At 40.8% G+C, this 26,314-nt stretch overlaps 1 protein-coding gene across 1 annotated transcript in view; it reads right to left on the bottom strand.

Annotated features, from left to right (window-relative positions):
* LOC128661328 (uncharacterized) overlaps nucleotides 1-26,314 on the bottom strand; it is a 246,266-nt gene that overhangs the window by 139,095 nt on the left and 80,857 nt on the right. Inside the window, exons 3-4 of the mRNA XM_053715596.1 lie at nucleotides 13,678-14,068; nucleotides 13,433-13,519 (exon numbers count right to left, since the gene is read on the bottom strand). Coding sequence (XP_053571571.1) covers nucleotides 13,433-13,519; nucleotides 13,678-14,068 — 478 coding nt within the window. The remainder of the gene's footprint in view (nucleotides 1-13,432; nucleotides 13,520-13,677; nucleotides 14,069-26,314) is intronic.

Raw genomic sequence — 26,314 nt, 5'->3', positions numbered from 1 at the left:
TATCTTATGGTAAATCTTTCTAGTTACTGGCTTGCGAGCCTGAATCAGAGTGTCAATAACCGACTCAGAGAAACCCCGCTTAGACAAAATCAAGCGTTCAATCTCCAAGCAGTCAGCTGCAGAGAAGTTAGATTTGGGTGTTGGAATGGACCTTGAATGAGGAGGTCCTGTCTCAATGGCAGTTTCCACGGTGGCAGAGACGACATGTCCACTAGATCTGCATACCAGGTCCTGCGTGGCCACACAGGAGCTATTAGAATCACTGAAGCCCTCTCCTGTTTGATCCTTGCAATCACACGAGGCAGGAGAGGAAAAGGTGGAAACACATAAGCCAGGTTGAACGACCAAGGTACTGCTAGAGCATCTATCAGTACCGCCTGGGGGTCCCTTGATCTGGACCCGTAAAGAGGAAGTTTGGCATTCTGTTGAGATGCCATCAGATCCAATTCCGGTGTGCCCCATTGATGAATCAAAGCAGCAAACACCTCCGGGTGGAGTTCCCTTTCCCCCGGATGAAAAGTCTGACGACTTAGGAAATCCGCTTCCCAGTTCTCTACTCCTGGGATGTAGATCGCAGAGAGATGGCAAGAGTGAGTCTCCACCCATCTGATTATTTTCGATACTTCTATCATCGCTAGAGAACTCCTTGTTCCCCCTGATGATTGATATATGCCACAGTCGTGATGTTGTCTGACTGGAATCTTATGAATTTGGTTGAAGCCAACTAAGGCCACGCCTTAGAGAGAAACCCATACTAAATGTATAAATAAAGCATATATTACACCAGAGGTGAAGGCCAGATGGGTTAAAACAGGGGTATGCTGTCCGAGATGCAAGATTTTAAAAGCAGACTTGTATCATTGTTTTTGGAATTGTATTCAAATCTAAAAAAAATTGTCATGAGATAAACAATTGGGTTAACAAAATTAATCAGAGTAATATTCAAATAATCGATAAACATGTTTGTTTTTTTTGGTTGGCCAAAAAGAAAATGTCTTTAATATTATAATTATAACAGGCAGACTCTTGATCTTAACCCTTTGAGCGCTAAGCACTTTCCCACCTGGCTGCTAAGCTGAATTTTTTTTTTATGTTTTAAAATAAAACATTTTTTTACAGATCCCCAAGACTTATACCATTGGAAAGGTTAAGCGATTAAACTGTAGCTACTTAGATGCATGAGATACAGGCTTCTAAGCAGCATGCCCCCTTTCCCTATGCTTTACATTGTACATTTTAAATAAAGTTGCGCTGTGACGTCATCACGTGATGTCACCACGCAAAACATAAAGCCCCGGCGATGCCTGTCACTATACAGGCCCGATCGCCAGGGTAGGAGCGGGTGGAAGTCTCCAGATCTCCCTCAAGGTGGGAGAGTGCTAGCGACGGCTCTGAGCCATCATTAGCACCTGAGTGAGACAATTTGCGATGGCTCAGAGACGTCGTTAGCACTCAAGAGGTATATTGGAAATCCAGTAAAACTCCCAGCTTGAGATAATTTATACAGAAACTCAAAAAATCTAATTATATTGGAACATATGGATATCACAGTAAGCTCTGAAATGCAAATTAAACGTTTTTTCTTTAAATGGAAATTTCCCCGAGGAAATTCAGATACAATTAATTGCACCCTTTAGGGTACCATCTATCTTGAAATGGCTATTTCAAATAATGTATATCCTGCATGATAACTAAGGGGGGGACGGATGGATGAGGGGAGAGGGTTTTTTGTTTTTGATATTTTATTTTATCTCTTTTTGTGTTGAAAATTTACCATACAAGTATCTAAGTGGTTTTAAGGCATAAAAGGAATTTATTATGTAAACACAAGATATATGTTAAGCCTACTTATATTTCTCTAGATTTTCTCTTTAGTTGAAAGGGCTTAATTTATGACATTACAGGAAAATATGTACATTACAAAATCAACTATATAACATAAGACAATTGTGAAAGCCTATACAGATTTTTTTTTATTATTTGTTACTTCGTTTTTGTTATTACCTTGTGTTTGCCTTGACTAGGCCAGAATTGTACTCTTTTAAGGTATATAAATAAATAAATGGAAAAAAAAAAAGGATTTCAGTACCTCTCACCCTGTTGGCTGAATTCAAAATTTCAGCCATTAGGAATACAAGGTACCCCAATAAATATGGGGTACCTTGAATTCAATCTTCAGTGTGCAATGGACGATCGCATGAAGAGGAGCCCTAACGCGGCTGAGGGCCGAGGACCGAGGACCGCCATCGTTGAGGACCACGGCTGAGGATCGACGCATCGGGGAAGCCAGCTCCGCACCGGATGAAGATAGAAGATGATGGAGCCGCCTGGAAGAAGACCTTCTCCGCCGGAATTCCAGAACGGTGAGTACATATTTGGGTCTTAGTGTTAGGATTTTTTTTTTTTTTTTTTTTAAAGATTAGGGATTTGGGTGCTGTTAAAGAGCAGAATGCCCTTTTAAGGGCAGTAAAAGAGCTGAATGCCAATACAAATGTCCCTTTAGGGGCAATGGGTAGTTTAGGATTTTTTAGTGTTAAGTTTTTTTATTTTATGTGGGTGGGTTTTTTTTTTTCACTGTTAGGGGGAACTTAGTATTTTTTAAAGGTAAAATAGCTGTTTAACTTAGGGCAATGCCCTACAAAAGGCCTTTTAAAGAAAGGGCTATTGGTAGTTTAGGAGATGTTTTTATTTTTGGGGGCTATTTATTTTCATAGGGATTACGTTTATTTTTTTTATTTTTGATAATTTTGTTTATTTTTTTCTGTAATTTTAGATTATTTTTTTTTGTAATTTTAGAATTTTTTTTAATTTAATGTTAAGTGTAACTTAGTATTGGGGTTAATTTAGGGGGTGTTAGGTTAGGGGGCTTAGTAATGAGTTATTTGCGTTGTGGGGGTTGATGGTTTAGGGGTTAATAGGTTAATTAGGTTATTGCGATGTGGCGGTTTGTCGGTTTAGGGGTCAATAGGTTAATTAGGTTTATTGCAATGTGGGGGGTTCTCGGTTTAGGGGTTAATAGGTTAATTAGCTTTATTGCAAGTTGGGTGGTTGGCTGAGTAGGGGTTAATAAGGTTTATTGGGATGTGGGGGTTTGTTGGTGTAGGTGTTAATAGGTTAATTCGGTTTATTGCGATGTGGGTGGTTGTCGATTAAGGGGTTAATATTTTAATTATGTTATTTGCGGATTAGGGGTTAATATTTTAATTATGTTATTTGCGGATTAGGGGTTAATTACTTTATTATTTTGCATTGTGGGGGTTTGCGATTTAGGTGTTTGTTAATACTTTGTGCGGGAGGTTAGGTTTTTTTTGCTATACTTTGTGCGGGCGGTTACGTGATTTTTATTTATTTCGTGCGGGCGATTGCGTGTTTTTGTTTAAGGCTTCGGGTTTGCCTACGCTGCATCCAGGTGGATTTTTTTGGCTGCCTCGCGCAGCCATCATTCTTTTGAGGATGCGTGCGCAACTGGCGACGGACGCGCTACAAACGCGATTATAGTATAGATAACACTTTAGCTGTTGTCTGGTTTACAAATGAATAAACTACACCTGTGTGATGATACGTGAGCTGCACATTATACACATTACATGATACTCCGTGTCTAATACTGATTTATATAACGTTTTATCTTATTCCCCTGCCCTGCGTGTAGCTGCTGTAAATGACTAACTCATAAACATAACTTGTGCTGCAGTTGTGCTTCTGTGTGTATTAATCCTTCACTGGCACAGAGAGCAGCACAGTGTGTATTAACCCTTCACTGGCACAGAGAGAAGCACACTGTGCATTAAAGGATTACAAACCTTTTTTTTTGCACATAAATGGAACACAAATTTTATCTAACATAATTAAATATAACCTAAATTACCTACTTTTGTTCTCCAACGATACTTCTTATCATTATAAAATATACGTTTTCGGCAATAACCTAACTAAACAAAACCCACAAATATGGGCAGTACATGAGCCAAAACAATGTCCAATCAGATGGCGAGTTCCTGAATATAATTATCTGACGATATTGTCACCCTGCACATGCGCATTTGGATTATTCAATTCACGCATGCGCATATTACTTCCCTGATGCCGGAATTATTGAGCGGGTCTCCTAGATTCATCATAGGCTTCCAGTGAGTGACATCTACAATGACGTTACTAGTGCCTGCTCATGCACATCGCAGCTAAGTTGCGCCATATTCCAACCTAGGTTTTCAGCCCAGATTGGACAAGCAGCAACAGTACCAACGTAGTGGGTTTGGAAATTAATAAAAAATCTAAATGAAATTGTGGTGAAACAGTAATTATTTAGAAATGAAAGTGCATTTAAAAGTGTTTTATTTATAAACGTTTAATTGATTTAAACTAAGTTGTTTTTTATTACAGTGTCTCTTTAACCCTTCACTAGCCCAGAGAGCAGAACAGTGTGTATTAACCCTTCACTAGCACAGAGAACAGCACAGTGTGTATTAGCCCTTCACTAGCACAGAGAGCTGCAGTGTGTATTAACCCCTTCACTAGCACAGAGAGCTGCACAGTGTGTATTAACCCTTCACTAGCACAGAGAGCAGCACAGTGTGTATTAACCCTTCACTAGCACAGAGAGCTGCAGTGTGTATTAACCCTTCACTAGCACAGAGAGCTGCACAGTGTGTATTAACCCTTCACTAGCACAGAGAGCTGCACAGTGTGTATTAACCCTTCACTAGCACAGAGAGCAGCACAGTGTGTATTAACCCTTCACTAGCACAGAGAGCTGCAGTGTGTATTAACCCTTCACTAGCACAGAGAGCTGCACAGTGTGTATTAACCCTTCACTAGCACAGAGAGCTGCAGTGTGTATTAACCCTTCACTAGCACAGAGAGCTGCACAGTGTGTATTAACCCTTCACTAGCACAGAGAGCAGCACAGTGTGTACTAACCCTTCACTAGCACAGAGAGTAGCACAGTGTGTATTAACCCTTCACTAGCACAGAGTGCAGCACAGTGTGTATTAACCCTTCACTAGCACACAGAGCAGCACAGTGTGTATTAACCCTTCACTAGCACAGAGAGCAGCACAGTGTGTATTAACCCTTCACTAGCACAGAGAGCAGCACATGTGTATTAACCCTTCACTAGCACAGAGAGCTGCACAGTGTGTATTAACCCTTCACTAGCACAGAGACCAGCACAGTGTGTATTAACCCTTCACTACCACAGAGAGCAGCACAGTGTGTACTAACCCTTCACTAGCACAGACAGTAGCACAGTGTGTATTAACCCTTCACTAGCACAGAGAGCAGCACAGTGTGTATTAACCCTTCACTAGCACAGAGAGTTACACAGTGTGTATTAACCCTTCACTAGCACAGAGAGTAGCACAGTGTGTATTAACCCTTCACTACCACAGAGAGTTACACAGTGTGTATTAACCCTTCACTAGCACAGAGAGTTACACAGTCTGCATTAACCCTTCACTAGCACAGAGAGCAGCACAGTGTGTATTAACCCTTCACTAGCACAGAGAGCAGCACAGTGTGTACTAACCCTTCACTAGCACAGAGAGCAGCACCGTGTGTATTAACCCTTCACTAGCACAGAGAGCAGCACAGTGTGTATTAACCCTTCACTAGCACAGAGAGCAGCACAGTGTGTATTAACCCTTCACTAGCACAGAGAACAGCACAGTGTGTATTAACCCTTCACTAGCACAGAGAGCAACACATTCTATATTAACCCTTCACTAGTACAGAGAGCAGCACAGTGTGTGTTAACCCTTCACTAGCACAGAGAGTAGCACAGTGTGTTTTAACCCTTCACTAGCACAGAGAGCTGCACAGTGTGTATTAACCCTTCACTAGCACAGAGAGCAGCACAGTGTGCATTAACCCTTCACTAGCACAGAGAGCAGCACAGTGCGTATTAACCCTTCACTAGCACAGAGGGTAGCACAGTGTGTATTAATCCCTCACTAGCACAGAGATCTGCACAGTGTGTATTAACCATTCACTAGCACAGAGAGCAGCACAGTGTGTATTAACCCTTCACTAGCACAGAGAGCAGCACAGTGTGTACTAACCCTTCACTAGCACAGAGAGCAGCACAGTGTGTATTAACCCTTCACTAGCACAGAGAGCAGCACAGTGTGTATTAACCCTTCACTAGCACAGAGAGCAGCACAGTGTGTATTAACCCTTCACTAGCACAGAGAACAGCACAGTGTGTATTAACCCTTCACTAGCACAGAGAGCAACACATTCTATATTAACCCTTCACTAGTACAGAGAGCAGCACAGTGTGTATTAACCCTTCACTAGCACAGAGAGTAGCACAGTGTGTTTTAACCCTTCACTAGCACAGAGAGCTGCACAGTGTGTATTAACCCTTCACTAGCACAGAGAGCAGCACAGTGTGTATTAACCCTTCACTAGCACAGAGAGCAGCACAGTGTGTATTAACCATTCACTAGCACAGAGAGCAGCACAGTGTGTATTAACCCTTCACTAGCACAGAGAGCAGCACAGTGTGTATTAACCCTTCACTAGCACAGAGAGCAGCACAGTGTGTATTAACCCTTCACTAGCACAGAGAGCAGCACAGTGTGTATTAACCCTTCACTAGCACAGAGATCAGCACAGCATGTATTAACCCTTCACTAGCACAGAGAGCAGCACAGTGTGTATTAACCCTTCACTAGCACAGAGAGCAGCACAGTGTGTATACTATTAACCCTTCACTAGCACAGAGATCTGCACAGTGTATAACCCCTTTACAAAGACAAAGTGCTGCAAAGTATGCATTAACAATTCACTAGCACAGATAGCAGCAGTGTCTATTAACCCTTCACTAGCACAGTGTGTATTAACCCTTCACTAGCAGAGATAGCAGCACACTGTATTAACCCTTCACTAGCACAGAGAGCAGCACAGTGTGTATTAACCCTTCACTAGCACAAATAGCAGCACAGTGTGTATTAACCCTTCACTAACACAAAGAGTTGAACAGCACTTAGTATCCCACTGCCTGACACAAGCAGATGAGTAACATGCATTAAAAGAACAACATTTATAACAATTATAAACTTTTTAAGCAGACCAGAAAGTCACTAAAACGTTTTATCACATAGCCAGCCTGACTCACTCACCCAGCAACGTCTGCTGCTGCGCTGCACAGGAAGTAATTGGGACTCGGAGGGAAACAAAACTCAGTTCAATACTGAACTACATCTCCCAGAATACACGCTGAGAAGTCACATGTTAAGCAGCAGCCAATCAGACAAAAAGAAAAAAATGCAACCATTTCAAAGACAAATTGGATGCTTTTTAACATTGTTTAAATGCTGCAGATTCATAAAATTATAACTGAGCACATTGTCACTGTCATATCCTCTACTGGTGCATTACAGCTACACTATATACATAAAGCTACACTATATATATTAGCACTTTACAAGCATACATATAGGCTTACCAAAAGTCCCACTTTTACTGGGATTGTCCCTGTTTGGAGGCGCTGTCCCAGTGTCCCACCCGGTTGATCATTCTGTCCCAGTAGGTTGCCACCTCTGGGTTTCAAATCATGTGTCCGGGTTTCAGACCGCTTGAAATCCAGACACATTATTCATAATGACTGGACTGTGGCTCTCCAGCATAGTTGGATGCTGGTACTTTGTTACATACAGCCTTGCTTAGCTTAATGTTCGTGTCCATCAAAGTTTACATTTAGTAATACAGGCTGAGTGAGCAGCATAGGTAGGCTTACCAGAAGTCCCACTTTTACTGGGATTGTCCCGGTTTGGAGGCGCTGTCCCAGTGTCCCACCCAGTTGTTCATTCTGTCCCAGTAGGGTTGCCACCTCCAGGTTTCAAATCATGTGTCCGGGTTTTAGCCCTCCTGAAACCCAGACACATTATTCAAAATGACTGGACTGTGGCTCTCCAGCATAGCTGGATGCTGCCTGGTACTTTGTTACATACAGCCCTGCTTAGCTTAACGTTTGTGTCCTTCAAAGTTTACATTTAGTAATACAGGCTGAGTGAGCAGCATAGGTTTTTTTTAATTTTGTAGTACTACTTGGTTTATTTTTCTAAGAATTTAACCCCCCCCCCCCCCAACCCCTGGTGACATCACCGATGATACACCTTTAGGGGAATCATATGGGTATGAATAGGAAGTACAGACAGGCAGGATTTTTGGCCTGGATCTTGCTTTACTTCATGCAGAATAGCATTTTGGCTATAATCTTCCTGCATTATCGTATAGAGTAGCCTCTTAAACAGCTTTAGCAGATACGTGTTTCTTTTTTACTTTCATTCAATGTTGTATTTATGCCTTATCAGTATTTGGCTCTGTTCCTTAATTAGACACATAAAACACATATTACACTGCAGATATTAAATTATGAAAGTGATAATTATGCTTGATGTTTGGCATTATTTAGCATCTGAGATTTAGATTAATGATTTATTTGCCATGACAACGTAATGGTGCCTTTTTCACTAAGGGGTGGTGTTATGGTCTATTTAAACTGTGTGATTCACTTGTTTGACTGAGGAAGGGTAGAGTATCCACGAAACATTACACACATAAAAGCTACTACTTTAAAAGGATCGGAAATTGCCACACACCCTTGACCACACCCCCACTGGCACCGCACCAGGTGGTCCCAGTTTCACCTCTAAAAATTATGGTAAGCCTAAGCATAGGGTTTTTTTAATTTTGTAGTACTACTTGGTTTATTTTTCTAAGAATTTAACACCCCCCTGACCCCTGATGACATCACCGGTGATACACATTTAGGGGAATCATATGGGTATGCCCAGGAAGTATTTTTGAGTGGATCTTGCTTTACTTTATGCAGAATAGCATTTTGGCTGTAAACTTCCTGCGTTATGGTATAGCGTAGCCACTTAAACAGCTTTAGCAGATATCTGTTTCTTTTTGACTTCTTACATTCAATGTTGTATTTATGCCTAATCAGTATTAAGTTCTGTTCCTTAATTTGACACATAAAACACATATTACACTGCAGATATTAAATTGTGTGATGTATATGCTTGTCACTATTTTATGAAATTAGTAATTATGCTTAATATTTGGCATTATTTAGAATCTGAGATTTAGATGAATGATTTATTTGCTCATGTTGTGTATGGGTTGTCATGACAACGTAATGGTGCCTTTTTCACTAGGGGGTGGTTTTATGGTCTATTTAAACTGTGTGATTTACTTGTTTGACTGAGGAAGGGTAGAGTATCCACAAAACATTACGCACATAAAAGCTACTACTTTAAAAGGACCGGTAATCGCCACATCCCTTGACCATGCCCCTGACCACACCCCCACTGGCACCGCACCAGATGGTCCCAGTTTCACCTTTAAAAATTATGGTAAGTCTATACATATATATACACACACAAGCATACATATACACACATACACAAACATATAAGCATACATATATACAGATACATACAAGCATACATATATATACACACACACAAGCATACATATACACACATACACACACAAGCATACATATACACACATACACAAACATATAAGCATACATATATACAGATACATACAAGCATACATATATATACACACACAAGCATACATACACACATGCGCGCACACACATACAAGCATACACAAACACACAAAAATACATATACACACATACACACACAAGCATACATATACACACATACACAAACATATAAGCATACATATATACAGATACATACAAGCATACATATATATACACACACACAAGCATACATATACACACATACACACACAAGCATACATATACACACATACACAAACATATAAGCATACATATATACAGATACATACAAGCATACATATATATACACACACACAAGCATACATATACACACATACACACACAAGCATACATATACACACATACACAAACATATAAGCATACATATATACAGATACATACAAGCATACATATATATACACACACACAAGCATACATATACACACATACACACACAAGCATACATATACACACATACACAAACATATAAGCATACATATATACAGATACATACAAGCATACATATATATACACACACAAGCATACATACACACACATGCGCGCACACACATACAAGCATACACAAACACACAAAAATACATATACACACACACAAGTATACATACACACATACACAAGCATACATATATACACACACACACACAAGCATACATATATACACACACACACAAGCATACATATACACACACACAAGCATACATATACACACATACACAAGCATACATATACACACACACACACAAGCATACATATACACACATACACAAGCATGCATATACACACATACACAAGCATACATATACACACATACACAAGCATACATATACACACACACACAAGCATACATATACACACACACACAAGCATACATATACACACATACACACATATACACACATACATACATATACACACATACATACATATACACACACACACAAGCATACATATATACACATACACAAGCATACATATACACACACACACAAGCATACATATACACACATACATACATATACACAAGCATACATATACACACACACACAAGCATACATATACACACATACATATACACACATACACAAGCATACATATACACACACACACATACATACATATACACACATACACAAGCATACATATACACACACACACAAGCATACATATACACACATACATACATATACACACATACACAAGCATACATATACACACACACACACAAGCATACATATACACACATACACAAGCATACATATACACACATACACAAGCATGCATATACACACATACACAAGCATACATATACACACATACACAAGCATACATATACACACATACACAAGCATACATATACACACACACACAAGCATACATATACACACACACACAAGCATACATATACACACACACACAAGCATACATATACACACACACACAAGCATACATATACACACGTACACAAGCATACATATACACACACACAAGCATACATATATATCACATACAAGCATACATATACACACACACAAGCATACATATACACACATACACAAGCATACATATAGACACACACAAGCATACATATACACACATACACAAGCATACATATACACACATACACAAGCATACATATACACACATACAAGCATACATATACACACACACAAGCATACATATACACACACACAAGCATACATATACACACACACGCATACATATACACACACACACAAGCATACATATACACACATACACACACAAGCATACATATACACACATACACAAACATAAGCATACATATATACACATACATACAAGCATACATATATATACACACACACAAGCATACATATACACACATACACACACAAGCATACATATACACACATACACAAACATATAAGCATACATATATACACATACATACAAGCATACATATATATACACACACAAGCATACATATACACACATGCGCGCACACACATACACAAACATATAAGCATACATATACACACACACATACAAGCATACATATATACACATACACACACAAGCATACATATACACACACATACAAGCATACATATACACACACACATACACAAACATATAAGCATACATATATACACATACATACAAGCATACATATATATACACACACAAGCATACATATACACACATGCACGCACACACATACAAGCATACACAAACACACAAAAATACATATACACACATACAAGCATACATATATACACATACAAGCAAACACATATACACACACACAAGCATACATATACACACACACAAGCATACATACACACACACACAAGCATACATACTCACACATACAATCATACATATACACACACATTAGTGCTCTAGTAAGAGATCAGAGATCTTAGCCATAAAGAACTCCTGACCGTGACTGGGCGAATAGATGGATGCTAAAGTAATGTAGTGTCCATACATGGTGCCTACAAGAATAATATAACGTCCCTCTGGGTCTCTTTCTATACGTGTCATAACGAATGGTACTGATCTATGGAATAAAATACCCACCCCACCTTTCTTACTTTGTCCCGAAGCGAAATATGCCAGGGGAAACTGGGAGTTATACCATTTGGGTTCCCTACCTTTTTTGTAGTGGGTTTCCTGTACAAAAATTATATGGCTCCGAGATTTATTCAGTTCCCTAAATGGTATGGAGCGCTTACCTGGGTCGTTCAACCCTTTAGCATTAATGGTAGTGAGATTGATGGAGTGGTCACCAAATCTACTAGCTTTGGACTGCATTACTATTTAAGGAGAGGGGAAAAAAAAAAAGGGGGGGGGGGAGGAAAAAAGGGAGGAGTGGAAGGATAGGAAGGAAAATTAAAGAGAAGACAAGCAAAGTATGTTCTATACAGAGAAAGAACCCGAGCAAAAGTTAACAAGACAATTCTATGCCAGCCAGCCGCTGGCTATATACTTCTAACCTTATACAGGTCCTAAAAAAACCCAAAAGAGAGTGTATAGGTAAATAAAGGAGATAAGCCCCTTAACTGACGTGAGCGATCAAAAAAGAAATCTATATACTAATAACACTAATAACCTTTAAAACGTGCTAACCTTGTAGCAACAACTGGTGTAGTGCTGGAAGAGTAAACTATAATAAACCTATTCGGGTCATCATAGAGGCCCATTGGACAGTGCAGAGCAGGACAGCCTTAGGAATCTATTCTTCTCCCTAGGCGTATACTTTTATTAGTCAATAGCACTACATAGATTCTAATAACATCCTCAACATATAACTTAAGAAACAAATACAGGAACAGTTTTTAACATTATCATATTAGTACACATCAAAATATTATAAGCATTATGTCAAGTAGAGTCATTATATGTATCTTTGAGATGTTAACATTATACTTTTATCATGAAAATCCTGCTATTTGCCTATGCAATAACCCTTGTATTACATTTCTATCATTTGGAGTAGTCTGAGATGTGACACCTGATGTACTTCGGCTATAAGCTGCAATCAATATAGTTAGCTATATTTAAGCTGCAGTCTTCAGTAAACATTGGTAAATAAGATTATCCCATTTTATAAATGATAACATAAACTTTTGCAGCAATAAAGCTTTTTGGAGACATAGATAAAAAAAGAACTTTGGATATTAACATAATCTGTCTGGAGATCTATAAACATTATTCCAGTCCTCATGGGAACAACATTAACTGCTTATGCTAGTACAGCAGTTCACATATGGGATGGAAGTCTTTAAGCTCAAACAATGTCCATAGAAAGGTCCCTTAGCTTGTTCCAACTCCCAATATAAACCTAAAGACAGCCTGAAATGCCAGATTATACGTTACCCCAAGGGTTTACTCCATGGGTCGGTTTCTCAGTGGGCGAGCAGGGGATTCTGCTCTTCTCAGCTGAGCTTCTTCTGTCATAGGAGCCTGTAATGAAAGGCTTTAAAAAAAAACCTTATGATCCATTCCAGGTCTAAAAACAACTGTTTTATTATTGTGAGTGGCAATGATGGAAACTGGAAATCCCCATCTGTATGGAATTGCGTTAGTCCTCAGGGTAGATGTGATGGAACTCAAATCCCTACGTTTTTGCAGGGTCAGTGGGGATAAGTCCGTAAATACTTGTACTTCTTCTCCTGCATGCATGATGGGATGTTTTCTTCTTGCACCTTGTAGAATCTCCTCCTTATCTTTGAAGCTAAGGAACCTGACAATAATGTCTCTAGGAGGAGCTTTGCTTGGTGGTTTAGGCCTAAGAGCCCTATGGGCCCTTTCAATAGGAATTTCAGGAGCTGTTGGGGAGTCTTTAATTATCCTGAACAGAGCTTGTAAATATCCCTCAATATTCTGTGGTGTAACAGTTTCTGACACACCGCGAAAACGCAGATTATTCCTGCGTCCCCTATTATCAAGGTCCTCAAGCTTGTCATTAAGGTATTGAAGATTATCAGCATGATTTTGAATATCAGCTGATTGCTGTTGTATAGATGAGGCATTATCGTTAGCAACCTTTTCAACCGTGGAAACTCTCGCCTCTAAGGCGGCCATATCTTTTCTCAAATCTCCAAATAGGCTCCTCATTTCGCTCATTACCCTTTAATGTCATCTTTTGAGGAGAGGTGAAGTATATCCTCTTTTGTAACAAATTGATGGAAAGTAGTGCTACTTGATGGATTTGCTGAAATTAGGTTGTCTTGCTGGCCCTCCATATCTCTCACTGATGTTTCTTTGGGTGAGTCTATAGGCTTGAGGTAGTGGCTCATGGGCTTAGAAACACCTGATTTTTCCACCTTACTAGCTCTTTTGTTAGGCATACCCTATGTATAGTGCTTTTGTGCATATGCAGAATAGAATCATCCAACTGCCAATATTACTCTTTATACAGTGTGGATAGTTTAATAAAGGCAATAACTTCTCTGCAAGGATCAGTAAGCTAAAGAGGTCTTTTTGTTGTGCTGATAATATTCGTGCTTAGCAGCAATCTACTGTATCTTGCAAGCTCACATAAAGTTATTAATAAATATATGCCTTTAATAATTTTTGACTGTGTAAGTGGCTTTGTGCTACCCCCTAGAAGTCCCAGAAGTACTGTCCAGGTCAAGGATATCGCACTTTAGATGCGTTTAATTATAAGACAGAGGGCAGTGCTGCTCAATATGGTATGGGAAGCTGTACTACTTATTACTTTGACTGCAGCCCCGCAACAATAAAGTGGGTTAGACTTTGCTGCTTTTGTGATGACAGCGCTGTTCTCTATGCGCCACTGTGTGTAAGTCCCAGCCCTCTCGCCTTGTCTCCAGGCCGCACAGTATTCTCCCTATGCCTCTTACCTAAGCTCCAGTACCCTCCTTTTAACAGTTCAGAGCCCCGGTCTGAATGAGAGCTGCAATCAGCGATCGGTCAGGTGGGGATGCCTCCTTTTGATCAGTACTCGGCACTCGTTCCTCCCCAGAATGCTCCGGTAAGTGCTCCTTACTGCAGTCCCTGGGGTCCAATATCTAATCGATGTTTACCGCTCTCCTTTGTCAAAGTTTGCACTGCTACGGAGATGGAGAGTGCTAATCGGCTCCAGTTTCTATGCTGCCCCTGTAATTTGTAATGAGCTGCTCAGGGCCGTAGTTGCTATAGGATTTAGATCGCCGTGTGGGTTTAGCAGCTCAAGCTCTCTAAGAGCCAGTACTCCACTAAAACGACCATTCTCACAAATAATTGTGCTTCAGATTAGGCTAGGTGTAATCCCAGTTGTATGCTCAGGTAGAACAGCTAGAAAATAAAAAGCTTCTGTGTTAAATTAAGCTATTTTGTCAGTTTTGGTGGCAGGAGTCCTCCTAATGTGCGACCATCTTCCTGCGTGGTCAGGCTCCGCCCCCAGTTGTAACTGTTTTTATATGGTGAATACAGTAATCGTCCTTCTGCTTATTTTAGTCCCAATTAGGAGCAATGTTAATAACCATCCGGAGGGGTGAATGTAATTGTCAGGCGGATGTTTGAATTACTGTTTTAAGACTTAACATGCCTCTCTCATACCTCAAGTGACTGTATCAAAACACTCCTGTGTAAGTCACTGCAATGTTCGTAGCTCTGCCGTCAGCAGGTATTATCCTCCAACCTTGGTTCCTTTTCTTGGTGGTAAAAACTGCTACTATGTAGCGACCACAGATATTGTGTTAAAGCTTCTCAGCATTTTTTATCTGGAAGCCGTTTTGTCCTTAGGCCATATTATCAAGCATTTTTAGTGTGGTCATATTTATAGCATTTACTTAACTCTCTTTTTTTTATTTTTTAGCCCAGTATGAATGGACACACCGGTTTGTGATTTTATTGTTTATGAGGATTTAATTACATATCTACCAAAGAGAATGTTTTGTTTAGAAAAAATATTTACATTATACTGTTTTATCATCATTTCAATGTTATTGTTATTTTTTAAGGAGTAGAGATTTTATATATATTTTATTCCTCGCTATCACACCTGTGAATGTCTACCAATAGTATTTTATTAAAATTACTATAATTATATCTTATTTTGGATTATTCCGAACAGTATTTGAAGTATTGATGGTACTAAGTTTTTGTTGAATAAATTGTAGTAAACCTAATCCTCTCGGTGGTATTTAATTATATTAGTCTATACCCATCCCAGCAGTTAATGCACCATCCTTTATACCCATTTGAAGTAATGGTATATAAGAGTATATTGTCGATCTGAAAAGGGAGGTAAGAGATGAATCCCTACGACCGATAACAGAGAACCTTTGAAAAGATTTCCCGCGAGGAAAACCATAAAAATCAAGTCAATACTCTCTTCACGTCCCTCCGACAAACACTGTACTCTGAGAAGAATTGGGCTTCAGAATGCTTAGAAGCACTTATCACAGAAGAAATCATAAAAATCAAGCACAAACTTACTTCACCACCTCCATAGGAGGCAAAGTTTGTAAAAACTGAATTGTGGGTGTGGTGAGGGGTGTATTTATAGGCATTTTGAGGTTTGGGAAACTTTGTCCCTGCTGGTAGGATTGTATATCCCATATGTCACTAGCTCATGGACTCTTGCCAATTTCATAAAAGAAATAGAAAACTTACCTGATAAATTAATTTCTTTCATGGTGGCGAGAGTCCACAATTTGTTACACATGGGATATACATTCCTACCAGGAGGAGGCAAAGTTTCCCAAACCCCAAAACCTATAAATACCCCACCCACCTCACTCATATCTCAGTTTAATGTATAGCCAAGAAGTGAGGAGTAAAAAAGGAGTAAGAAAAAGCCATAAAAAAGGGAGAGGGAAAAAAGATGTGCTCTGTTAAAAACAACCCATAATAGGGAGAGGACATTGTGGACTCTCGCCACCATGAAAGAAATTAATTTATCAGCTAAGTTCTTACATAAATTATGTTCTCTTTCATATAGGTGGCGAGAGTCCACGGTTTTTACACAACTATATGCAAAGTTAAAGTCTTTTAATAACTAAAAAACTCAAATAAATTATAGGCAATAAAATCAAAGAATGACCACTGCCTAAAGAACCTTTCTAACTAAAGCTGATTCTGAAGAGGCAAAAACATAAAAATGGTAAAATTTGGTAAAAGTATACAAAGAAGACCAAGTGGCTGCTTTGCAGATTTGATCAACTGAAACCTCAAGCCCAGATGTGGCAACTGATCTCATAGAATGAGCAGTAATTCTCTGAGGCGGAGACTGACCCGCTTCCAAATACGCTTTGTGAATCAGAAGTTTTAACCAAGAGGCTAAAGAAATAACAGAAGCTTTCTGACCCTTTTGTGAACCAGAAAATATAACAAATAAACTAGAAGTCTTTCTGAAATATTTAGTGGCATCAACATAATATTTCAAAGCTCTGACAACATCCAAAGAATGTAAAGTATTTTCAGCATCATTCTTAGGATTAGGACATAAAGAAGGAACAACGATTTCCCTGTTAATGTTGTTATAATTAACAACCTTTGGCAAAAATGTTAAAGTAGTCTGCAAAACAGCTTTATCTTGATGAAAAATCAGATAAGCAGACTCACAAGAGAGGGCAGATCATTCAGAAACTCTTCTAGCAGAAGAGATAGCCAAAAGAAACAGCAATTTCCAAGAAAGTAGTTTAATATCTAAATAATGCATAGAGGCCCATTTATCAAGCTCCAAATGGAGCTTGAGGGCCCGTGTTTCTGGCGAGTCTTCAGACTCGCCAGAAACACAAGTTATGGAGCAACGGTCTAAAGACCACTGCTCCATAACCCTGTCCACCTGCTCTGATGAGGCGGACAGGAATTGCCACAATTCAACCCAATCGAGTACGATTGGGTTTATTGACATCTCCCTGCTGGCGAGTCTGCAGGGGGCGGCGTTGCACCAGCAGCTCTTGTGAGCTGCTGGTGCAATGCTGAATATGGAGAACGTATTGCTCTCCGCATTCAGCGAAGTCTGTCGGACCTGATCCGCACTGTCGGATCAGGTCCGACAGACATTTGATAATTCGGCTTCAAAGGCTCAAAAGGAGGACCCTGTAAAGTCTGCAAAACTAGATTGAGACTCCACGGAGGAGAAATAGACTTAATAACAGGCTTTATTCTGGACAAAGCCTGAACAAAACCGTGAATATCTGGAATGAATGGCAAGAAAAATTATGATTGGAACACCAGGAAATATACGTTTTCCAAACCTAATAAAAAAAAAATCATGTATACAGGTTTTCTTGCTTCAATCATTATTAATCACAGAGTAAGAAAAACATCTGTGACTGAGAACTAGGCATTCAATCTCCATGCTATTAAGTTCAGAGATTTTAGATCTGGATGAAAGAAGGCCCCTTGAGACAAACGGTCTGGTCTTAGAGGAAGATGCCATGGCAGGTAGCTGGAAACATGCTGGTAGACACTTGTCCACTGAACGCAGACAGGCAAAACCAGTGCAGGAAATTATCAGCAGAGGAATAAATATATATGAGAGTAAGTTGAAAACTGTAAAGGGACGATCCGCAATGGGACCAGACAGGGATGCCCACTTTCCCCTCTTCTATTTGTCCTTGCGATCGAACCCCTGGCGCTTGCCATTAGAGAATCGAGAGAGATCCACGGTGTACAGCTACATGATACCCCCCAGAAATTGGCACTCTTTGCGGACGACCTTACGGTCTTTCTATCAGACCCCGCTGACTCCCTACCCCCGTTAATGGCCCTCTTTAAACAATTTGGCGAAATCTCCTACTATAAATTGAATGTGGATAAAACGGAAGCATATTCAATCAATATTCCACAGAATGAGAGAGATTCTATCCAATCCACCTATTGTTTTAAGTGGTCCTCCAAAGGAATCCGCCACTTGGGAGTTTTTTTGTCCCATATTAAAACTACGGTAATAAAGGAGAACTTTGAAACTCTCCTAACAACTATCACTGCAGAGCTTCACTCCAAACGCTATGATGAGATATCTTGGTTAGGTAGGATAGCAGCTCTTAAAAACATAATTTATGCTTACCTGATAAATTCCTTTCTCCTGTAGTGTAGTCAGTCCACGGGTCATCATTACTTATGGGATATTAACTCCTCCCCAACAGGAAGTGCAAGAGGACCACCCAAGCAGAGCCGCCACACAGCTCCTCCCCTCTACGTCACACCCAGTCATTCGACCAAGAACCAAACAAGAAAGGAGAAACTATAGGGTGCAGTGGTGACTAGAGTATAATTTAAAATTTAGACCTGCCATAAAAAACAGGGCGGGCCGTGGACTGACTACACTACAGGAGAAAGGAATTTATCAGGTAAGCATAAATTATGTTTTCTCCTGTTAAGTGTAGTCAGTCCACGGGTCATCATTACTTATGGGATACCAATACCAAAGCTAAAGTACACGGATGACGGGAGGGACAGGCAGGATCTTTATACGGAAGGAACCACTACCTGAAGAACCTTTCTCCCAAAAACAGCCTCCGAAGAAGCAAAAGTGTCAAATTTGTAAAATTTGGAAAAAGTATGAAGAGAAGACCAAGTTGCAGCCTTGCAAATCTGTTCAACAGAGGCCTCATTCTTAAAGGCCCAAGTGGAAGCCACAGCTCTAGTAGAATGAGCTGTAATTCTTTCAGGAGGCTGCTGTCCAGCAGTCTCATAGGCTAAACATATTATGCTACGAAGCCAGAAAGAGAGAGAGGTAGCAGAAGCTTTTTGACCTCTCCTCTGTCCAGAATAAACGACAAACAGGGAAGAAGTTTGGCGAAAATCTTTAGTTGCCTGTAAATAAAATTTCAGGGCACGGACTACATCCAGATTGTGTAGAAGTCGTTCCTTCTTTGAAGAAGGGTTAGGACACAATGATGGAACAACAATCTCTTGATTGATATTCCTATTAGTGACTACCTTAGGTAAGAACCCAGGTTTAGTATGCAGAACTACCTTGTCTGAATGGAAAATCAGATAAGGAGAATCACAATGTAAGGCCGATAACTCCGAGACTCTTCGAGCCGAGGAAATAGCCATTAAAAACAGAACTTTCCAAGATAACAGCTTGATATCAATGGAATGAAGGGGTTCAAACGGAACACCCTGTAAAACGTTAAGAACTAAGTTTAAGCTCCATGGCGGAGCAAAAGTTTTAAACACAGGCTTAATCCTGGCCAAAGCCTGACAAAAAGCCTGAACGTCTGGAACTTCTGACAGACGTTTGTGTAAAAGAATGGACAGAGCTGAGATCTGTCCCTTTAAGGAACTAGCAGATAAACCCTTTTCTAAACCTTCTTGTAGAAAAGACAATATCCTAGGAATCCTAACCTTACTCCATGAGTAACTCTTGGATTCGCACCAATGTAAGTATTTACGCCATATTTTATGGTAAATCTTTCTGGTAACAGGTTTCCTAGCCTGTATTAAGGTATCAATTACTGACTCCGAAAATCCACGCTTTGATAAAATCAAGCGTTCAATTTCCAAGCAGTCAGCTTCAGAGAAATTAGATTTTGATGTTTGAAAGGACCCTGAATCAGAAGGTCCTGTCTCAGAGGCAGAGACCAAGGTGGACAGGATTACATGTCCACTAGATCTGCATACCAGGTCCTGCGTGGCCACGCAGGCGCTATTAGAATCACCGATGCTCTCTCCTGTTTGATCCTGGCAATCAATCGAGGAAGCATCGGGAAGGGTGGAAACACATAAGCCATCCCGAAGGTCCAAGGTGCTGTCAAAGCATCTACCAGGACCGCTCCCGGGTCCCTGGACCTGGACCCGTAACAAGGAAGCTTGGCGTTCTGGCGAGACGCCATGAGATCTATATCTGGTTTGCCCCAACGTCGAAGTATTTGGGCAAAGACCTCCGGATGAAGTTCCCACTCCCCCGGATGAAAAGTCTGAGGACTTAGGAAATCCGCCTCCCAGTTCTCCACTCCCGGAATGTGGATCGCTGACAGGTGGCAAGAGTGAGACTCTGCCCAGCGAATTATCTTTGATACTTCCATCATTGCTAGGGAGCTTCTTGTCCCTCCTTGATGGTTGATGTAAGCTACAGTCGTGATGTTGTCCGACTGAAACCTGATGAACCTCCGAGTTGTTAACTGAGGCCAAGCCAGAAGGGTATTGAGAACTGCTCTCAATTCCAGAATGTTTATTGGAAGGAGACTTTCCTCCTGAGTCCATGATCCCTGAGCCTTCAGGGAATTCCAGACAGCGCCCCAACCTAGTAGGCTGGCGTCTGTTGTTACAATCGTCCAGTCTGGCCTGCTGAAGGGCATCCCCCTGGACAGATGTGGCCGAGAAAGCCACCATAGAAGAGAATTTCTGGTCTCTTGATCCAGATTCAGAGTAGGGGACAAATCTGAGTAATCCCCATTCCACTGACTTAGCATGCACAATTGCAGCGGTCTGAGATGCAGGCGTGCAAAGGGTACTATGTCCATTGCCGCTACCATTAAGCCGATTACCTCCATGCATTGAGCCACCGACGGGTGTTGAATGGAATGAAGGACACGGCAAGCATTTTGAAGCTTTGTTAACCTGTCTTCTGTCAGGTAAATCTTCATTTCTACAGAATCTATAAGAGTCCCCAAGAAGGGAACTCTTGTGAGTGGTAAGAGAGAACTCTTCTCTTCGTTCACCTTCCACCCATGCGACCTTAGAAATGCCAGTACTAACTCTGTATGAGACTTGGCAGTTTGAAAGCTTGACGCTTGTATCAGAATGTCGTCTAGGTACGGAGCCACCGAAATTCCTCGCGGTCTTAGTACCGCCAGAAGAGAGCCCAGAACCTTTGTGAAGATTCTTGGAGCCGTAGCCAACCCGAATGGAAGAGCTACAACTGGTAATGCCTGTCTAGGAAGGCAAACCTTAGATACCGGTAATGATCTTTGTGAATCGGTATGTGAAGGTAGGCATCCTTTAAATCCACTGTGGTCATGTACTGACCCTTTTGGATCATGGGTAAGATTGTCCGAATAGTTTCCATCTTGAACGATGGAACTCTTAGGAATTTGTTTAGGATCTTTAAATCCAAGATTGGTCTGAAGGTTCCTTCTTTCTTGGGAACCACAAACAGATTTGAGTAAAACCCTTGTCCGTGTTCTGACCGCGGAACCGGATGGATCACTCCCATTAGTAACAGATCTTGTACACAGCGTAGAAACGCCTCTTTCTTTATCTGGTTTGCTGACAACCTTGAAAGATGAAATCTCCCTTTTGGGGGAGAGGTTTTGAAGTCCAGAAGATATCCCTGAGATATGATCTCTAACGCCCAGGGATCCTGGACATCTCTTGCCCAAGCCTGGGCAAAGAGAGAAAGTCTGCCCCCCACTAGATCTGTTCCCGGATCGGGGGCCCTCAATTCATGCTGTCTTAGGGGCAGCAGCAGGTTTTCTGGCCTGCTTGCCCTTGTTCCAGGTCTGGTTAGGTTTCCAGCCTTGTCTGTAGCGAGCAACAGCTCCTTCCTGTTTTGGAGCAGAGGAAGTTGATGCTGCTCCTGCCTTGAAGTTACGAAAGGCACGAAAATTAGACTGTCTAGCCCTAGGTTTGGCTCTGTCTTGAGGCAGGGCATGGCCTTTACCTCCTGTAATATCAGCGATAATTTCTTTCAAACCGGGCCCGAATAAGGTCTGCCCCTTGAAAGGTATGTTAAGTAATTTAGATTTAGAAGTAACATCAGCTGACCAGGATTTTAGCCACAGTGCTCTGCGTGCCTGAATGGCGAATCCAGAATTCTTAGCCGTAAGTTTAGTTAAATGTACTACGGCATCCGAAATAAATGAATTAGCTAGCTTAAGGGTTTTAAGCTTGTTTGAAATCTCATCTATTGGCGCTGAGTCAAGGGTCTCTTCCAGAGACTCGAACCAAAATGCGGCCGCAGCCGTGACAGGCGCAATACATGCAAGGGGTTGCAATATAAAACCTTGTTGAACAAACATTTTCTTAAGGTAACCCTCTAACTTTTTATCCATTGGATCTGAAAAAGCACAGCTATCCTCCACCGGGATAGTGGTACGCTTAGCCAGAGTAGAAACCGCTCCCTCCACCTTAGGGACCGTCTGCCATAAGTCCCGTGTGGTGGCGTCTATTGGAAACATTTTTCTAAATACAGGAGGGGGGGAAAAGGGTACACCGGGCCTATCCCACTCCTTGGTAATAATCTCTGTAAGCCTCTTAGGTATAGGAAAGACGTCAGTACACGCCGGTACCGCATAGTATCTATCCAGCCTACATAATTTCTCTAGGATTGCAACGGTGTTACAATCATTCAGAGCCGCTAATACCTCCCCTAGCAGTACACGGAGGTTTTCTAGTTTAAACTTAAAATTTGAAATGTCTGAATCCAGTCTATTTGGATCAGATCCGTCACCTGCAGAATGAAGCTCTCCGTCCTCATGTTCTGCAAATTGTGACGCAGTATCTGACATGGCCCTAGTATTATCAGCGCACTCTGTTCTCACCCCAGAGTGATCTCGCTTACCTCTAAGCTCTGGCAATTTAGACAAAACTTCAGTCATAACATTAGCCATGTCCTGTAGAGTGATTTGTAATGGCCGCCCTGATGTACTTGGCGTTACAATATCACGCACCTCCCGAGCGGGAGATGCAGGTACTGACACGTGAGGCAAGTTAGTCGGCATAACTTCCCCCTCGTTGTCTGGTGAATGATGTTCAACATGTACAGATTGACTTTTATTTAAAGTAGCATCAATGCAATTAGTACATAAATTTCTATTGGGCTCCACCTTGGCTTTTACACATATAGCACAGAGATATTCCTCTGAGTCAGACATGTTTAACAAACTAGCAATTAGACTAGCAAGCTTGGAAATACCTTTGAACTAAATTTACAAGTAATATGTAAAACGTACTGTGCCTTTAAGAAGCACAGAAAAAAACTATGACAGTTGAATAACAATGCACCGGAGTAGTTATAAAAACCAAATTTTTCCCGGTAAAAGCATAAATTATCAAAGGATTGCACTCATTAGCAATGGATGACTAACCCTTAATATCAGAAAAAATGTATAAGATTTAAAATATAAGCGTTTTTTATCACAGTCAAAGCACAATCTCACAGGTCTGCTGTGAGTGATTACCTCCCTCAAAATAAGTTTTGAAGACCCCTGATCTCTGTAGAGACGTTCCGGATCATGCAGGGAGAGAAACAGACTTGTGACTGAATTTCTAATGCGTAGCAAAAGCGCCAAAATAGGCCCCTCCCACTCACACACAACAGTGAGGGAAGTTCAGTGAAACTGTTTTTAATTTAAAATAAACGACAGCCATGTGGAAAATAGCGCCGAAAACAATTTTTCACCAAGTACCTCAGATAATTAAACGATTTAACATGCCAGCAAACGTTTAAAATCTAATAATATGAAATGTCATTAAAAAGCCTGCTGCTAGTCGTTCACACTGCAAGTTAGGCTAAAAGTTATATGCATACAGTATTGTCCCAGTGAAGTGCCATTCCCCAGAATACTGAAGTGTAAACATATATACATAACAGCCTGATACCAGTTGCTACTACTGCATTTAAGGCTGAACTTACATTATATCGGTATTGGCAGTATTTTCTCAGTCAATTCCATTCCTTAGAAAATAATATACTGCAACATACCTCTTTGCAGGTGAACCTGCCCGCTGTCCCCTGATCTGAAGTTTACCTCACTCCTCAGAATGGCCGAGAACATCAAAATGAATCTTAGTTACGTCCGCTAAGATCATACAAAAACTCAGGTAGATTCTTCTTCAAATTCTACCTGAGAAGAAACAACACACTCCGGTGCTGTTTAAAATAACAAACTTTTGATTGAAGATATAAAAACAGAATTTATGCTTACCTGATAAATTACTTTCTCCAACGGTGTGTCCGGTCCACGGCGTCATCCTTACTTGTGGGATATTCTCTTCCCCAACAGGAAATGGCAAAGAGCCCAGCAAAGCTGGTCACATGATCCCTCCTAGGCTCCGCCTACCCCAGTCATTCGACCGACGTACAGGAGGAAATATGCATAGGAGAAACCATATGATACCGTGGTGACTGTAGTTAGAGAAAATAATTCATCAGACCTGATTAAAAAAACCAGGGCGGGCCGTGGACCGGACACACCGTTGGAGAAAGTAATTTATCAGGTAAGCATAAATTCTGTTTTCTCTAACATAGGTGTGTCCGGTCCACGGCGTCATCCTTACTTGTGGGAACCAATACCAAAGCTTTAGGACACGGATGAAGGGAGGGAGCAAATCAGGTCACCTAAATGGAAGGCACCACGGCTTGCAAAACCTTTCTCCCAAAAATAGCCTCTGAAGAAGCAAAAGTATCAAATTTGTAAAATTTGGCAAAAGTGTGCAGTGAAGACCAAGTCGCTGCCTTACATATCTGGTCAACAGAAGCCTCGTTCTTGAAGGCCCATGTGGAAGCCACAGCCCTAGTGGAATGAGCTGTGATTCTTTCAGGAGGCTGCCGTCCGGCAGTCTCATAAGCCAATCGGATAATGCTTTTAAGCCAAAAAGAAAGAGAGGTAGAAGTTGCTTTTTGACCTCTCCTTTTACCAGAATAAACAACAAACAAAGACGATGTTTGTCTGAAATCTTTAGTGGCCTCTAAATAGAATTTTAGAGCACGGACTACGTCCAAATTGTGTAACAAACGTTCCTTCTTTGAAACTGGATTCGGACACAAAGAAGGTACAACTATCTCCTGGTTAATATTCTTGTTGGAAACAACTTTCGGAAGAAAACCAGGCTTAGTACGCAAAACCACCTTATCTGCATGGAACACCAGATAGGGCGGAGAACACTGCAGAGCAGATAACTCAGAAACTCTTCTAGCAGAAGAAATTGCAACCAAAAACAAAACTTTCCAAGATAATAACTTAATATCTACGGAATGTAAGGGTTCAAACGGAACCCCTTAAAGAACTGAAAGAACTAGATTAAGATTCCAGGGAGGAGTCAAAGGTCTGTAAACAGGCTTGATTCTAACCAGAGCCTGAACAAACGCTTGAACGTCTGGCACAGCTGCCAGCCTTTTGTGAAGTAAAACAGATAACGCAGAGATCTGTCCCTTCAGAGAACTTGCAGATAATCCTTTCTCCAAACCTTCTTGTAGAAAGGATAGAATCTTAGGAATTTTTATCTTGTTCCATGGGAATCCTTTAGATTCACACCAACAGATATATTTTTTCCATATCTTATGGTAAATTTTTCTAGTTACAGGCTTTCTAGCCTGAATCAGAGTATCTATTACAGAATCTGAAAACC

Source organism: Bombina bombina, chromosome 5 (assembly GCF_027579735.1).
Source record: "Bombina bombina isolate aBomBom1 chromosome 5, aBomBom1.pri, whole genome shotgun sequence".
Classification (NCBI taxonomy): Eukaryota; Metazoa; Chordata; class Amphibia; order Anura; family Bombinatoridae; genus Bombina; species Bombina bombina.
Note: the sequence above shows the minus strand (reverse complement) of the source record. Positions and strands in the feature narration are given on the sequence as shown.